This window comes from Melospiza melodia, chromosome 10, assembly GCF_035770615.1.
Source record: "Melospiza melodia melodia isolate bMelMel2 chromosome 10, bMelMel2.pri, whole genome shotgun sequence".
Classification (NCBI taxonomy): Eukaryota; Metazoa; Chordata; class Aves; order Passeriformes; family Passerellidae; genus Melospiza; species Melospiza melodia.
The window spans coordinates 20,023,092-20,040,316 of NC_086203.1; the positions used below are offsets into that span (position 1 = coordinate 20,023,092).

Sequence of the window (17,225 nt, forward strand, 5' to 3'; positions counted from 1 at the left end):
TCTCTCAAACACTCTTTCTTTTGGTATAAAATATTATGAACTTACAAAGCCAAATGCCACAAAGACAGTAAGGGATCCGCAGTCTGCTCTGAAGCAGCAGCAAGGGGCCTAGCAATGAGGGCAGACTAATTTTATTAACTTCAGGGAAACTTCAAAAAGCTTTAGGGCTTTAATGCCAGACAGAGACGACCCCAAAAGTCAGTTTAAGTGCTGCATAAACAAAGGATTAGGGCAAGAAAAAGCTGAAGGCTCCTTGCATTTCTTGTTTATATTGTCATATGACCTAGTAGGAGTGGGAGAGGGCTGCCTCTCTGACTTTAATCCCCCATGGTGTACAGTGGCGTTTCAGTTCACTGACCTACATTACGATAATATTTTTTTAAATTTATGGGCAGAGGTGCAGTATCAAACTCACTTAAGGACGTTTAAAAAAGAAAAGGGGCAGGACGGGAAAAATACCCAGAAGAGAAATTTTCTGGCTGGTATAGCCTCCCCCTCTCACTTAGGTTAGATCAGCAGCTTAGAAAAGGATTTCAAGTTCAAAGGGAATGTCTCTGTTACTCTTGTTTTATAGCTTAGACCAGAGGACACAATAGCACTGAGTTTATGAAATATCCCTTCCCACTTGGCTTTTGTGTTTGCACAAAAAAAAGTAAACAGTGCTTTATAACTGTAGGTGAAGTATGTGCATCTCTGGCACATAACCCTTGTGCTGAAAGCAAGAAGTTAGCATAAAAAAATAACCAACTTGCACTCCTCATCTCTTCAGTACTTACCCTGCCTTAGACTGTTTGCAGAACCACAGTTCATGTTATGTGTTAGAATTCAGTACAAACCATAGTATTAATTCCAAGGAAAAAAACTCCAGGATCTCCCTTTGAGCAGGACAGCAAGTTCCACTGTCCAGCCTGTTAAACAACCCTCCTTTTTAGGATAATTCAAAAATGACTGTCACCTGAACACCCTCTTAAACAATCCATCACACATATTTTGAGAGCAAATAACTCTCATATCTTAATGTATTTGTAAGGGAAAAAAAGTGGATCAGAACAGAAACACACAAGGAAACAAAGTGGTGCCAGTATGAGAAAGAAATAAGGAAAGGCTAAGACAAAGTAAAAGCACTGAATATTAAATACTAGAAAAGATACTGAGAGAGAGAAGGAATAACCTTTTCTGATTTAATAAAAAGTTACATGGGTTTAAAAAGAAATTCTTTTAAAGGCCTAAGAATTATTCTGAGCAAACTCATAAAAGGTTAATTGGAACTAAAGCAGAAAAACAGGAGAGGAAAAAGAACAAAAAGAACCTGTGACTAATACTGAAAATACAAAGCATTTTTATTACTTTTTTGTACGTCAGAAAAAGTACACTTGAGACATCTTCATCATGATCAGTGACAGCTCATTTATTTCTAGAAAACAGTTTCAAGCACTTTCTACTTCTGTGTCAGAAATGGGAATATTTTTGAGCCTGCAAATTCCTGTTCTCTTTTAAAACAAGGTTTCATGCATTGGGAAAATGATGGTACATGAGGCCTCAAAAAGGGTGAAGGAGAAAGGAACTGAGAGGATTGCACCAATGACCAAGTTTCCAGCTTTTTTGATTCTACAAAAACTTCTAGCTTATAGCTGGTTACTGAGAACTAGCTGAACAACATGGGACAAAGAATTATTTGGTCAGTCACAGCTTTTCCTCAAGACCTTAATTACAGCAGCATAAAGACTTTTCTTTCTGCAATTCCCTCTAGCACTAGAAGCCTTCAGCTTCACATCCCATTACTGCTGTTGTAATGGAATCCATGACATTAACTTCTCCACATATCCATTAACTTGGTTTTCAGATGTTTGTCCCATCTCTCACCAGCCTATGTTTCTTATATCCAAAAAACATTTTCTTTTCTCTCCCTTTCTGAGTAAAGGGACAATTGGGAACATTTAACAAGCCCATAAAATGCCGTTCTCTTTGCTGAGCATTGTGCCACCAGTAGAGCCTGGTAAAACCTTGCATGGCAGCAAAAAACCAAGAGTGCTGAGTACTGAATGAGCACAATGAGTGAGAGGTGCACAATCAGACTGCTCTAGGTTCTAAAAGCTCTACACCTCCCTAACAGCATCCTCCAGGCACGTACAGGGTTTCAACAGGGCACTGTTCATTCATGAAGCACCTTCATAGTGCAAGTTTCCTTCATCTCTGTTTAAAGCTTAGCAGGGTTGAATCCCAAAATAAACACTGAATTCCTGACATGGTCTGAATGAAAACATTAGTTTTACCAAGTGAGAAGCAACTGGTTCATGTCATGATTTCATTTTTTATTAATCTATGCTGCATTCCCATTATGTGGAAAAAGCAACACTAACAGATATGGGAATGTGGAGGCTCAAGATTGTTACTACATCCTACACCATCCATCTCCAGAGCAGCCAGCCCTGGCCTGCTACACAGATTAAAAACCCTGTGATCCTTACTCTCCAAGGATAAAAACCAAACCACAAGCTGTTCTCTAGGCAAGATGGTATGTACAGGTCTTGACCTGGCTCTGTAAGCATGACACAAAGAGGAATGCCAAGCTGAAGATGTCTCCTCTTCCTGGAGAAGGTTCTGAGCAGCCAGGAGGGTTGCTGGTGGTACTTCCATGACTTAAAAACACAGGCAATTTCTTAACTATTTTAAAGTATTTTTAGCTGTGGTGATCTCAGGTCTTTAAATCCTAAACAGGCAAAAGGAGACATCAGTGGGACATGGCAAGTTTCATTTGGTACAGTGCACCAAATGCTGGCATATAGCAAGAGGTCAGATATAGCCACACTAAGTTAAATTTCTAAAGGAAACTGCCCACAAATAGCTTGAGGAGGGCAGGGGGGAATGAAGAGCAGAGGCTTACAAAATTCTCACTGGAAGGAGGCAACAATGACAGGACAGGCCTGGAAAGAGCTGCCTGAAGCAACTGATGCTGAGGAAGAAGAGAGAACTGTCTCTGACAGACCTGCATTTCCCTCTCATGACATTGCAATGCCCTGAGTCTGTCCCCTCCCCTGAGCATCTCCAACTCCAGAGTCTGGATCTGCTGCCCAGAGCCACCTCCTCAGCAGGTAACAGCCTCCTTCTGCCCAGAGCCACCTCCTCAGCAGGAAACAGCCTCCTTCTGCCCAGAGCCACCTCCTCCAGCAGGAAACAGCCTCCTTCTGCCCAGAGCCACCTCCTCCAGCAGGAAACAGCCTCCTTCTGCCCAGAGCCACCTCCTCAGCAGGTAACAGCCTCCTTCTGCCCAGAGCCACCTCCCCAGCAGGAAACAGCCTCCTTCTGCCCAAAGTCACCTCCCCAGCAGGAAACAGCCTCCTTCTGCCCAGAGCCACCTCCTCAGCAGGAAACAGCCTCCTTCTGCCATTTGGCTGACAAGGTTTGTGCTACCAAGCCACACAAGCTGTGCTACACTGGATGTTTGCAACTGCAGCCCCAGTGAAGGTGCACAGTACAGGGATGGCCAAGCTTCAGCAATATGGAGGTTTAATTTTACTTCATCTTTCGACTTTAAAAATACCTAGGAAATTAAATAACTTAGGTTTTATAGGAAAGTAAGTTGCAGAATTGGGCACTTAAGAAGTTAAGAAATGCCAGATGTCCATACAATCTTATCCCTGTTGCTCTTTGATATGCTCCATGATACAGTCTTAACATGACCACATCCAAAAAAATTTCAGAGGAACCTTGCCTTATTAAGTGCACAGGGGAGCAGAATTAATGTTGCATAAGCAACTGTAAATCTGGTATTTCCTAACTTTCAAGTTCTTGATTTTGCAACCCAAGCAACATTCTTAATTTATTTTTGTATCCAATAAATAAAACTGTGTATTGGTTGCCTTGCTGACAAACTGATTCCCCCACAGGTGACTGTTACACAACCTCAGAAAAATCAAGACCAGCTGTCCACACACTTGCAAGGCTCAAAAGCATGTCTGCATTTTAAATTTAATAATGTAAATAATAACCATAGGTGTTACTCAAACCTTGCAAAATTCTACTACCCAGTCACATGGAGTAAGCCATTTTTTGCTGGTGAGTGAACTTTTTTTTTCCTATGGGCAAGAAGGCAGATTCTGCAATTTACCTGGTACACTTTTATGACAAATTTATTGTACTGTGTTAATCCATATGCTGAGTTGGGAAATATCACCATCCTTTTCTCAGCACTGTTTAGCAGAAATGGTATTTCTGTTTAATGGGCAGTAAGCCCCCTCTTCTCCCTTCCCCCACTATGCTTCTCAAACTCTTTTACTGAAAAACTAAACAAGAGCCAATAAATAAATGCATCTTTTCCATTCCTCTTTAACAGTGCATTTTAACTAGTGAATGTGCTGTGCACTTTTATTCACCTGATTGCCTTCATCTCTGTATTATTACTGTATTTAGCATACCATCAGCAGCCAAGCAGAACCAAACAAACTCATGTTCAGACTTCAAAGCAGGAAAAATAGTAATTGTGGCGTCTGCATGTTTACAGTAGATGATGGAGTGACATCCACCACTTCTCCCAGCTGGAGTCACAGAGGGCTCTGCAGACAGCCCAGGTCGCTGCTTGTACGTGCAGGCAGCACTCCATCAGATTTCAGAGTGGCCTTGTCACTCACAGGGTGCCCCTGTCAGTCGGCAAACCCCACCTCAGTCACCCAGAGAGCACCTGGCTGATGCAGGGTTTTACCTGCTATGCCCCTGGCACTGTCACTGTAGATGCAACATTAGCTCTAGTAAGACAATGAAACATCCTGTAGAAGTAAGTTAGATGGAAGAGTCTAACTATCCAAGGTGGTAAATTTTAATTATCTTCATTCATAGCAGCATCATGCAATCACTCAACAGAAAATTTAAGGGACAGTGTTTCTGTCACGTGTACTTTGAAAACAGTCTAAAGGCACAACTGTGAAACAAATTCTGCTATTATGGATAACTGCAAAGGATTAAGTGGGAAAAGTACCAGTGTTGTTTATAAATGATCCACTACTCAGGAATCTTTCCAGACAGGAATACTCTGGTACTCCTATACTTACCTACTGCCTCCCCGAGCAAAGGTATCCACCACTGAACTGGTCTCATCCCTTAAATGAATCTCATCAGATGTTCCTGTTCATTCATGGGCAAGTCCATTTCTCCTCCTTTGCACACTCCTTCAGCAGTGGGGTAAAGTGTGTGGCTGAGCTACAACAACCTGGCATGTGCTCAGTAACTAAAGGTGCTATTTCCACTCAAACATTGCTCATAGTTTTTAAAAACCCACCATTTTCAAAACTGCTGCTTTTGAAAATATCTAGTTCCCCAAGGACAGTCTGGGTTATTCCTGGTCATCTACAAATTTAATACCATTTTCTCACAGTTCCTGTAGTTGCTTACTGGCACTCATCTCCACAACATCCTATCCTTCTTCTGAAAGGCCAGAAGGATCTGTGAAGTGATGGTGACAAAGACCTTCCCTTTGACCACTCAGGTAATCCACTTGCTCTGACAAAGCTCTTCCTTTCCTGCTGGAAGAAGAGGAAAGAACCCAACACTTTTAAAAGATGCTGAAAGATAAGCTTTCTCTCTTCCATTCCGGCTTCAGAAGAGATGCACTGATAAAGATCTTGCTAACTCACCCTGCTTTCACTTCTTGCTCTTGCAACAATGTGTTTCTCCTTGGGGACACTTAGACCACACCAATATGCAAACAATTAGTAACATGCTGTTATTAAGCAACAGGCATCCCTAGAAATGAAGCATTCTGGCTACATGATGGCCTCAGTCCCCAGGAGAATGAGTACAATGAGCAAATTCACTATCCAGCAACCCACAACAAAGTGGGATGAACAAAACCAGGACATCATGCACCATGGTTACCACCAAGTAAAGCCCAAAGAGCAAGGCAAATCATGAGAAAGATACCTTAAAAACTTTGAAATAGAGGGAATTAATTCTTCTAACTGAAAAAGCATCTTTATAAAGGACAAGCCCATTATGATAGGAAAGCATTCTTCTACACTTAAAATGGGAACTCATTCCAGCCAGCACATTTATATTTTTCGCTACACAAGCCTGAAAGTGCAGAAGGTGCAGCTCACACTGCAAGACAGACTTTTCCTCCTCCTTTTGTTTCTGTCACAGAGCTTTGGATTTACGAGTACCCGTGACAATAGGACACTGTGGCAACCATTCTAAGATAAATCCTACTCATGCAAACATTTTCAAAACAGGCAGAACATCTGAGTCATGCAGGAAAGCATGATGCACTCCTACAGTTCACCTTTCAGTTGAAACTCTCTGCACTCAACCTGTACGTTTGTGGAAGCTGAAGAGCAAATAATGTGACAAATATAAAGGATTTATTCCAGGAACTGAGTAAGTGCTTCATGAGTCAGACTGGAATGAACCTGCAAGGCTGCACAGAGGTTAAATTCAAAGAAGGTATTTCAGAGATGATGTTGGGATTAATCAAGTCCCTTTGCCCACAGCACTGTGAAGAGCTGAACACTGTCTCTGGAAGCACAAGACCAAGAACAACAGCTGCTGCTTAGCTTTGTCATTTGTCTCCAGCTCCAGAACAGCTGACCTGCTCCACGGCAGCAAGCACTGCCAGCACTAAATGCCAAATCAGAGGGACAAAACCTCTCTCTCACTCATTTGCCCTTTTCCACCAAGATTCCCACATCACACTCCTTAGTGCTGCACTGGAGTTCACAATAGCACTCTCTTTTACCTTTTTATCAGTACAAGCCACTTGTTGCCAGCCTAGCTTTTTCCTATTGAAAGCACATTTGTCAGGCAGCCAAGGGTTTGCAAAAATAAAACATCCAGAGGGCGACAGTCTCTGCCTCCACACAACCACACCCGAAAGATGCTCCAGACATAAACTTCCTCCCACTGAAGCTCTCCCCTCTCTCAAGTCCCCTCTGCAACAGAAAGCTGGACCAACATTTCACACTATTTTTGAAACCATGAGGTTAAGCAAATATGAACCTTTACCACTTAGAACTCTTAGTCCAAATGAAACAGCATATTTAAATTTTCCTTAAAACTTACCATACTTAAAGATAAAAAACCCCTCGTGGTCTAAAGTGAAATAGAGCATTCTCACATTTTCATAACAGCTCAGAAAGATCAAATGGTATAATACCAAATAAAAACCATTACTGCAGTAGAATCATGCAACATTTTCATAACCAACATGCAATCCCAGCACCTCAATTTCATGAACTAAGCTGCACCTCAGACAACACTAACTTCTCATATAGTAATTTGTCATAGAGTGAAAAAAGTATCAGTATCAATATATATTGACAGTAATATATATTCCCCTTTATTCTGCTTCTCCTGCCAAAAAATCAGTCGTGGAGGCTCAAGTGGATAAACAAGGATGCACTGCAGACAGGTAAATACAAAGATTTTGATGAGCAACAGTAGTCAAGTGTGACTCTTTCTCTCACAGAGCTCCACTCAATCTTGGCATTAGAGAAGATACCAAAAGGGAAAAGTGAGCAGTAAAAGTGCAATGACAGGGTACTTGAATTTTTGTAGAACATTTTCCACCACTTCAGCAGATGAGAAAAAACAGGAAGCTCAGGCATGAAATTTCAGTAAACTATACTCCTCAAAGACTGTTTGCTAGCCTAAGTATGATTTTTAAAAAAATACTGTGTAGTAAATGCCATAATTTTCCATGGATTTCATTTCTATGTGAAACAGGAAAAATGTCACCCTTTCTTGTAGAGACAAAAAATGTTGGAGAATTAATATTCTTGTTTTATTAAAAAAAAATAAACTTTACAGTGCAGAAGTGTGCCACACACAAGGGGCACACAAGAAAAATACTGTGATGCTGAAACTTAATGAATTTACAGTTCTTACTATTCCATCAGTGCTCTGAAAGTAATCAGAATAGGAACAAAAAGCCAAACCATAAATGCCTGATTTCTCCTGGGTAAACTGGTAGTTAAACTGCAGGGAATTTATTTTAATTCCAGCAGCAAGCAGGGGGGCTTGGGAGACCCCTCATCAGATTAGCAGCAATGTTTTACAAACGGGCACTACTGAATTCCCCTGCATCCCAGTTTTAAGCATGTTTCTATGGTGAACCCGAGGAGGGACCTTACATGGCCCTGCCTCCCTCTCTCCCAGCCTTTCAGGAAGCTGTGAAGCTAATTTTCCCCTGCAGTATTCTCTGAAGGAAAAAGTTCACTTCTTGTGAAGGTAACATGTATTTTTTAATTATTATTATTATTTTATGCCTCCCCAGGGAAGGTGAGGAGGGGGGAGCTTCCTTGCTCAACAGAGAAAGAAATTTTCCTGTATCAGTGCCAAGAACAGACACCCTAAATCCAGCGATCCTAATCTCCAGCCATCCATCAGCAGCAGGGTGGGACCAGCTGATTCAAGTTTTCTATTAGCTGGTGACTTTGTGTACTAAAATAAGTCTCTGTACCACCCAATTGTTCCTGCTGCTGGGCTCTGCAAAGCACAGGCTCAGCCAGCAGCTCCCTCGGCCGTAAGCACTTCCCCAGCAGGGCCTTGAAACCTGGCACAATCCTCTTCCCACCAACCCTTCCAAGTCCCTGAGCACTCCTGGGACTTCACACCATGAGCCTTTCCTGCAGTGTCTGCTCCATCATCCCTCCAGCATGCACCAGGGAAAATGCCAGCTCCAAGTATCTGCAGTATCTACCACAGGAGGCAGAATGTGGGTACAAACAATTGTCCCTTTACAGGACCAGTTAGTGTCACACACACAGTGATCAAGGCACATATAGAGGGCACACTGTGGTACAAAGGCAGGGTAAAATAATAAACATCCCTGATCTACATTTTAAAAGGCACAGGAAGATAAAATAGTTCACTTACATAGCCTAATAAATTATTCTGTTGGTCAAATATTAAATAAAGCACGTTCATTGGTTTTTGTTTGGGCCAGAAAATAAAGTATGTGTAATTGACGAATGTTATTCCATTATTTACACAGTAAAATCTAGAGCAGAATATATAAACCAGCACACAGTTTGAACATAACACTAAATAAAAACAATTAAAATTGTATGACCAGGGCTAACAGCAAACTGTCAACCCCAACAGACAACTCACACAGTTGGTACTCTGCAAGTTTTTAAGTGCCAAAGATCAGTGCCAGGTACTGAGAACAAAAATAAAAATGTGAGACCAGTTCACCTCAGTGAGAGAAAGGCATCTGTCTCCATGGCTCACACAAATTTCCATTCCCGTTGTAACTGCAAGCCAGCTCTCACTGGATCCTGGCAGCACAGGCCATGCACAAGTGCATCAATCTTGAGCCAAGATAAAGACAAAAGTTTCATGAGCTCAGAAAGCTCCTGAGTGCCAGAGGAATGACAGACACACATATTTGGTCTAGAGCTTCTCTGCAGCTTAGAGCCCAGAACACTTTGGACTCCTGGTTGTAATTCAGTGTCTCCATCAGCCAGAGAGAAAGGCAGCTGGACATGTCAAACCAAGCAGACAACACACCTGCTACCAAAATTGGGAAGAGTGACTGCAGATTTTGGGTGTTTCAGATAACTCGTATAAACAAAGATAAAAATTCAGGAAACTACAGACATCCCCCTCCTAACTACCTCCCTTTCTAGCAACACAACTGGCATTCAAAAAACCAACACAATGTCATAGGTCTGCCATTCCTTTGAAATAAAAGGCCTCCAAAATCAGAAGTGAAAATTCAAAGGAGAAAGTCATATTTTCCTTTAAGAGCTAAAAATTCAATAGAAACCTCAGGAAAAAAAAGGGAAGAAATATGAATTAGCTATTTGATCAATTAATTTAGTGAGGCATTTCGAAGAACCTCACTAATCATGTCCTAGCAGGGATCTTCCTACTATTAAATTAGTAAAGCAAACAAACAATATTCAACGAGTCTGCATTATATATGGCAAACACAGTATCATATGCCAAGTGTTTAGTCTCCTATAGCAAATTAAGGAGAGATATTATGCAATCCTCAACTCAGCTTCATGGAATTTTGAAAATAATGCTAAACATTTTGTTCAAACAATGAAGTTTTGAGTTAGGAAAATCAAAATTAAAAGAGTTCTTTACCCAATGTTTAACAGATCATCTATCATACCAATACATCAACTAAACAAATGCTGAAGTTTGCATCAACTCTGTTCACTAAGGGGCAAACAATAAAGTTACTTATATATTCTACGTCTGCACCTAAACCATTCATCATGAAAAATTCCACTGTGCAATGTGTCAACAAGTGATTCTCCACTGCTGACTGAAGGGCAACCAGCACCAAGGCCAAACCTATGCCAGCAATGTAACACCAACCACTACAGACAGGGCATCTCTCCAATTCTGATGGCAGAGTACAAACAAATCCCCTTTAATTCTCACTGTAGCTGCTAACTCCTCCAGAAAGCATCTCTGTTTTCTCCTACACTGAGATGGGTCAAATACAAACCCTATAGCAGATGATGATAATTATTATTACTTGTGTGACATAGAAATAACATGCATTAGGCATGGCTGAAGTTCTCCATGTCATGAACCTGATTCCAAGTTCAACATGTTATCACTTGTAAGGCATCCTGTAGGAAATTTCTTTTTGCCTACTAAAGTAAATGCTTTTATTTGTTAAAAAGTAAAGATACCAAAAAACAATTACTTGTGTTATATGTGTTACTTAACCAAATGCTACTTTGTTTTCCACTGTCTTTACATTTTCAATGCACTGCAGACTCTGTAAAATACATCAATGAAACCTGAAAGCTTTGTCACTTAGGAAGGTGCAGAAAGCCACTCTCTGAGAGGAACACACTGATCAGAGACTCTGAAAGGATCAGTGCGAAACAGCACCAAATTACTCACCACTGGATTACACTGAATAAACCAGTCACTTTAAACAGTGATTTCAGTTTGCAAGCAGACCAGATGTAATACACTGGGTAATACAAAAATTAGAAAAACCTGTGTAAGGGCTCTGGAACATAGCAGTGACAATTCTTTAGTCCACCAACATGTAAAGGACAAATATTTCCAATTCCCATATATAGCACAGAGAGACGCCTTACCCTTTCCACCTGTCCTTCTTTGTGCTTCTGTTTGTAGACTTTCAGCTTTGGAAGAAAAGTCTCTGTGTAGTTCTTGTCTTCCATGCCTTGGAGCAGCACCCCATGGAATGCCAGCCTGCAGGTATTGGCATGAATATCTGTATCCAGCTTGGAGCCAATCACAAGGCACAGTTTAGGACAAGTGACTGGTTTTTCAAACTCCAGCAAAGCCCACTGTTGCTTTGGGAGCTGAACTTCTCCTGCCTGGTCATTTTCTTTGTTCTCCTCTGAAGAAACCGAGTCCTTGGACAAATATTGCTCTTGATAAAGATAATCTTTTTCAAAATCAAACACATTTTCTTGAATTTCTTCATTGAAGTTAGCTGGGGCAGGACTGAAAAACATCACTCTTCCCATCACTGTCTCATGGCCGACCGTGATGTGGAACTTGGCCTTAGTCTGAAGAGCTCCTCGGAAATACTGAATTTTCTTCAAGGAAATGATGGCAGCGTGGATGGTGTGAAGTGAATCTGGGGTGCAAATCAGGCCTCGTTCCAGCAGCTTGGGATCAAACTGGGTCACACAGACACCCACCCTGTCACCCTGCATTGCGTAAGTCACAGGAGTATGGAACATCTGCATGGACTTGACCTTCTTTGTCACCTATGGATGAAAGGGCAACAAAAAGAATGAAACAACTAATTGCACATGAGTGCATCATAAGCACTCATATGCTCATGTCACATGATATCTGCTTATATTGTGATGTACAGCCACATGACACCCTGCTGTCTTGCAAGACAACTGACCTTCTAGAAGAGTCCACAAATCAAAAAGTAGAAGAACTCCATCATTTAAAATTACCACCAGCTTATTCTTCTTCTCTTCATGAGACTGAGGACTATCATGACCCCAACCCACAATACTATCTGCAAATAATCGGATATACCCACACTGGGGAATAGCTTAAATATACTCCCTTGAGCATCTGCAGCATCAAAAATTTAGCACTACAATACCCATTCATGCACCTATGCGTCTGCTTTCCCACCCCTTCCATGAAAAACCTTTCACACACTTCTCTGGCATGGCTGAATAAACTGTAAAATGTGCAGAGCAAAGAAAAAAACGTATTTGCACAGCACCAAGCACAATGAACTCATGAACCATCACTACAAAATCATCAGTAATACAAAAGCCCACCCATTCCTGGTCTATAATATTCCATAGACTAAAAAAGAAAAGCCTCAAAGCTTTCTTAGGAAGATTGGAATGTTCATGAACATACAGCTAGCACTGCTGTCACTAAAAGGTGGGGCTCCATATCTCAGGAATATCATAGGAAAAGTGAAACATCAATCACTACTTTTATTACCATTTCCCAGATGCTATCAAATTTTGGCCTTAATGAGCTTGCTATTGTATTACTTATTTCAAGGAGAGAAGAAGAATGAAATCAACTTTTAAAGATCAGTCTAGGCTCAGCTTGATCAGAGTAAACTGGTTTAGTTTAACAAGGATTCATTTTTGGTTTTTTCCTTTTTCAGTTCAGCAAATCTTCACCCTTAGTAAGTACCCCCATCCCCTCAAGTTGAATGTAACCAAAAGTTTTTTTCTGGCTATATGTTTATGGTGCCACCTGTTGTATTCCTACTAATGCTGGATGCTTCTATAGGTAACCCCTCTGCTTCAAGTCTCTACATCAGATAGCTTTTAATACTGAAATTTTATCTTTGGCAATAAAAAAAAATTATCTCCTAAATAAATATCATGTACTTGGACAAAAGTCCTTAGTACAGAAAAGTAATACACAGCATTTTTGAAGGGCTGAAACCTCAACACTCAGATCCAAGAACTCAAGTCTTCATGAGAATGCTCAATTCCAGAGATAATTTTTTTGGTATGCTTTTATCTACATGCAATAGATTATACTGTGAATGTGTACAGAACAACAACATTGCTAGGACAGATCTCAACTCTCAGCATAATTTCTTCTTCCATCTCCCTTTACTTATCATCAATTCTACAGCTATCAAAAAGGTTCATGCCAAATGCTACTGTGCAACTCTCACCATTCAAGCTTTTACTTTCTTGCTCAGCTGGAACTATTCTCAAATCAATTTCCAACCACCCCATGTCCCTTGGTAGCCCATCTTCTAATCCCAGCCCACTCATTTATCTTCTAACTCCTGAAAAAAACCCATAAAATATGCAAGCACTGATGAGGAGAATTCCAAACCAAAGGACTGGACTCAGCAGAGCTGGGCTTCATCCTCAGATGTCACACAGCTTCAGAGCACAGCATTTAGGCTGGACAATTCAGAACAGTCTAGGCCACAATTATCTTCATCACAGAGCTATTTACTCAGTAATTCATAATACTGAATGTATCAGCTTTTTTCTGCATGTTAGCTGCAACACAAGTGGAAACAAAATGATGTTTTTCACATTCCCTTTTTCCACAAAGCCTGCTGCCCTGTATGGAGGACATCTCACTTGGCTCCAAATAATCTGTCTATGCCTATTCCCAACATCACCTGACCCAGAGGGGAACAAATTGCAGAAAATTAGATCAAAATAGAAGAGCAGATGAAAAGTCTATTGGCTGAACTAAAATCTTCAGTAACTGAAATATAAAGAAGTCTCCAAATAAGTCAGCAAAAAATGGTCACAGGCAATACACAGAAAGCTCTTAAAAAACCCAGAAAATACAGCAGCTACATGCCTTCTGGAAAACAACAAAAATCTTGTATTCCTTTTGGAAATCATAATTATACAAATAACAATACCCATGAGCTTCACCACTATGAATATTGTTTGGGTTCCCTGAGCTGCTAACCAAAACCAAAAGAAACACCCTGTTACAGATTATAATGTTATTACTACAACATTTTTCAAATCAAATGCCACATCAATGCCTGTGAATTCTTGAAGAATCCACAAAATATTATGAGAAAGGAGATCAAGAGGTATGTTCATGTAAGTGAAAAAACTCTCACTAAAAATGCCTGAACCAAAGTAGTTTGTCAAGATACTAACTAATGTCAAAACAGACTTAAAAGGCCATTGTAAATACTTGGTAGTTTTAAGTTTAAAGCATTTTTGTACTCAAATAAACATTCATTACCCCTTTAGTTAAACCTCCTCAACAATACGAACCAAACAGATACATTGGAGAGAAACAATTTGGCATTTACCTCCAGCTTTCTACTGACTTCCAAGATGGTATTTTAAAGGCTGGAAGTAGAGGGGCTTGAATCAAACCTTTCCCAAACCCTTCCTTCTTTCACCCACTACCCCTCCCTCTCCAGTTTCAACCATTTTTATAGTTGCCTCATTCTTATATAGGACTTCAAGAAGAAAAATGAAACATTAAAACCCAAGGTTTTTTAAACATAAGTGTTTCAATGACATTACAAGCACTACAAGAATGAATCTATAGCATGAAAAGTACCAGCCCAAACAATTTTGAAAGACTTTTGTGATTTCACATGTGATAATACCAACAGTGAATCTTTCCTCTTCTACAACCATGGATGCGGTCAATAAATTGGCAAAAACTAAGGAATCTTCCAGTACTGTCACTCCTCAAAACAGAATTGGAACCAGAAGATGCAGAAGAGATCTGTCTAGCTTTCTATTTTAAATGAAGTCACAAAGACTTTATTAGTAGTATTCCAGATTACAATATTCTTTTTTAGCAATTACCCACCTAAACAGATGAATGAAAGTATTAGAAAAACAGTCTATGTATATTAATCTGAAATATCTTTTACAGACTTTAGATAACATTTAAAACTAAAAATTGTGATTAGAAAACAGAGTTGTGTGCATATACTCAGAACACATACTGGCTTTTAATTAGGCATCCATGAAACTTTCCTATGTTATGCCTACTCTCTCCTCTTAAATTAGCTCAAATGATTAGGCACATCTGACATGCAGCTCATAAACAGTGATCAGAAGGAGAATGAACAAGTACTTTTCAAATATTCACTTCACATGATTAACCTTCTTTCATTGTGATTTACAGTTCTCAACCATAACATACAAAGCTGGATTGTATCAGAATATAACTGTGTTCTGCCAAAATCCTCAGTTCATCTACATTAAACAATACACAGTTGTAAAGCATCACTTCCTGTGACAAAAAGTCTGCTGTAATTCCTGTGTGCAAGATAAACACTGTAGTGGAGTATGGACACAAAAGTATTTCCCAGTGTTGAATGAAGCTCCTGCGGATACATTTGCTCATGGTCTTCAGTTTCAAATGCCAGTTCAAGAACAGTTTGGATCCTCGCTAATTCTCTTTCAGAAAACATTAGCCTACTAATTGAAAACACACTGAAAATTTGCACAATCATGTAAAGATCCACCCGCCCCTGTCCGGCCCCCCAACCAAAGCAGGTTATCTGTGCTGCCCCAAACTCTCTCCCAGGAGGGAATTGTGACTGTGCCCACCCAGAGCTCTCAGAATCACCTGGTTTCCTTTTAGCTGGGTCTGGCTTTCACACAGGTCTGCTTGTCCTCAGACACAGTAGGAAATGCCATTGCATCACTCAGCCTACTGAGAATCACCACTTCATGCTCATCTATCCAGTACCCTGCAAATTATTTGATCAGCCCATCTATATTGGCTCTAATTGGTATCTATTATTGTATCTGAAGTTTCCATAAACCTATCAGAGAAAGAACACACCCAAGGCCATTTCTTTTTCCCCTCCTGTTCTCAGTGCCAGGACTGTCAGAGGAGCACACAGCAGAGCACCTTAACTGACCACAACCTCTGTTCCAAGAGCATAATGTTTGTAGAAACTGGAATCTGACCAGAACACAGAGTGTGACTGGGGGGTGGATTAGATCACCCAAAGTGAGTTGGAGTTGCTTCTCCTCCAAAAGGTCAGACATGGAACCAGCAGAGAAGTGAATCAGGGAGTTGGTCTGCACCCACTGTATCAAATAACAAGAGCCAGAGTAGCTTTAAATCACTGATTTCCTGTTTTCTGAGCAGCCCATGAACATCAGTACAGTATTTCATTCCATTTCACTCTGATCCTGACTGACAGAGACATTTGCCCATGGTTTAAAATACTCCAAATGTAGGGTTTTTCTTCAAGAGGCTCAAATACATAAGTAACATTCATCTTTATTTTGTCTGGCCTTTAAAATACAAACCCAGAAGCATTGAAAAGGGTGCAACTGACCCCCAGTATTAGATTTGTTTCTCTTATGCATATCTAGTTTCCCTATGTAAGGGATCCCTACAAGCTATAACAGAGTTCTAAGCTTTCACATATTTTCTTTAGCTTTACAGCAATGGATTTTTCAAGTTGGGAGCTAGGGCTGGATCATTCAGTCCACCCCTCCACCACTAGAATGAGGTAAAATACTTCTACTGTTGTCCTGAGCAACAGGAATTTGTAACTGAGACCAGCTATGACAAATATCTTTGGCATTTTTTTGCATTTATTTCAAGCACCCCATTTTAGTTCTCAAAATTCTGTCCAGAAAACAACTTCTATCTTCTGTCCTCCATTAAAATTACCCAAGGCCCATTTTAGCAATCCACTCAAAGTGGGAAAATTAGGCCTTCAGACACAGAAAGTGAACATTATTGAGTGCAACTTTAAAGTGACAGGCTTTACTGCTTGTGAACTATGTAGGTAAACATGGAGAACATGGATACCGTTACAAAACCTGTCACAAACTTTGCTAAGAAAATCACTCACATTTTGTTTTCTTGTGGCACAGGGGACTTGATTGTATATCAACATATAAATCAAGAGCCACATGTTGAAATCTTACATCATTTGCAGAGATTTGCTTCCTGTTTTAAATTTTAGTTTGCATAATGACATTAATGTTCCTAAAGCATTATGTAAAAAGCCATAAAAAGGGTGAGAAAGAAGTTTGTATTCAAATGCAGATTGAAAAACACAAAAAAGAAATCAAAAGCACCCAAACAGTTCAGCCCTTGAGATAAACAAATGTATCCAATATATGAGAACTTGTTATTTTAAGACCAAAGGAAAAGCCCACTATGATTTTCAAAGCAGTTTACTATAGACTAATAGAAAACAGGATACAGAAAAAGTCCACTAATGACTTTTTGCACTGATATGTCAGACCTTTTTTTTCCTTTATTTATCCAACTTCCATTAAGTTATCAGCCATATGCCATTG

General features: G+C 40.1%; 1 protein-coding gene across 2 annotated transcripts in view; it reads right to left on the reverse strand.

Annotated features, from left to right (window-relative positions):
• Positions 1-17,225, reverse strand: part of EEFSEC (eukaryotic elongation factor, selenocysteine-tRNA specific) — a 120,800-nt gene that overhangs the window by 44,751 nt on the left and 58,824 nt on the right. For both annotated transcript variants that reach the window (XM_063164770.1, XM_063164768.1), the window contains exon 5: positions 11,064-11,705. In XM_063164770.1, coding sequence (XP_063020840.1) covers positions 11,064-11,705 — 642 coding nt within the window. The remainder of the gene's footprint in view (positions 1-11,063; positions 11,706-17,225) is intronic.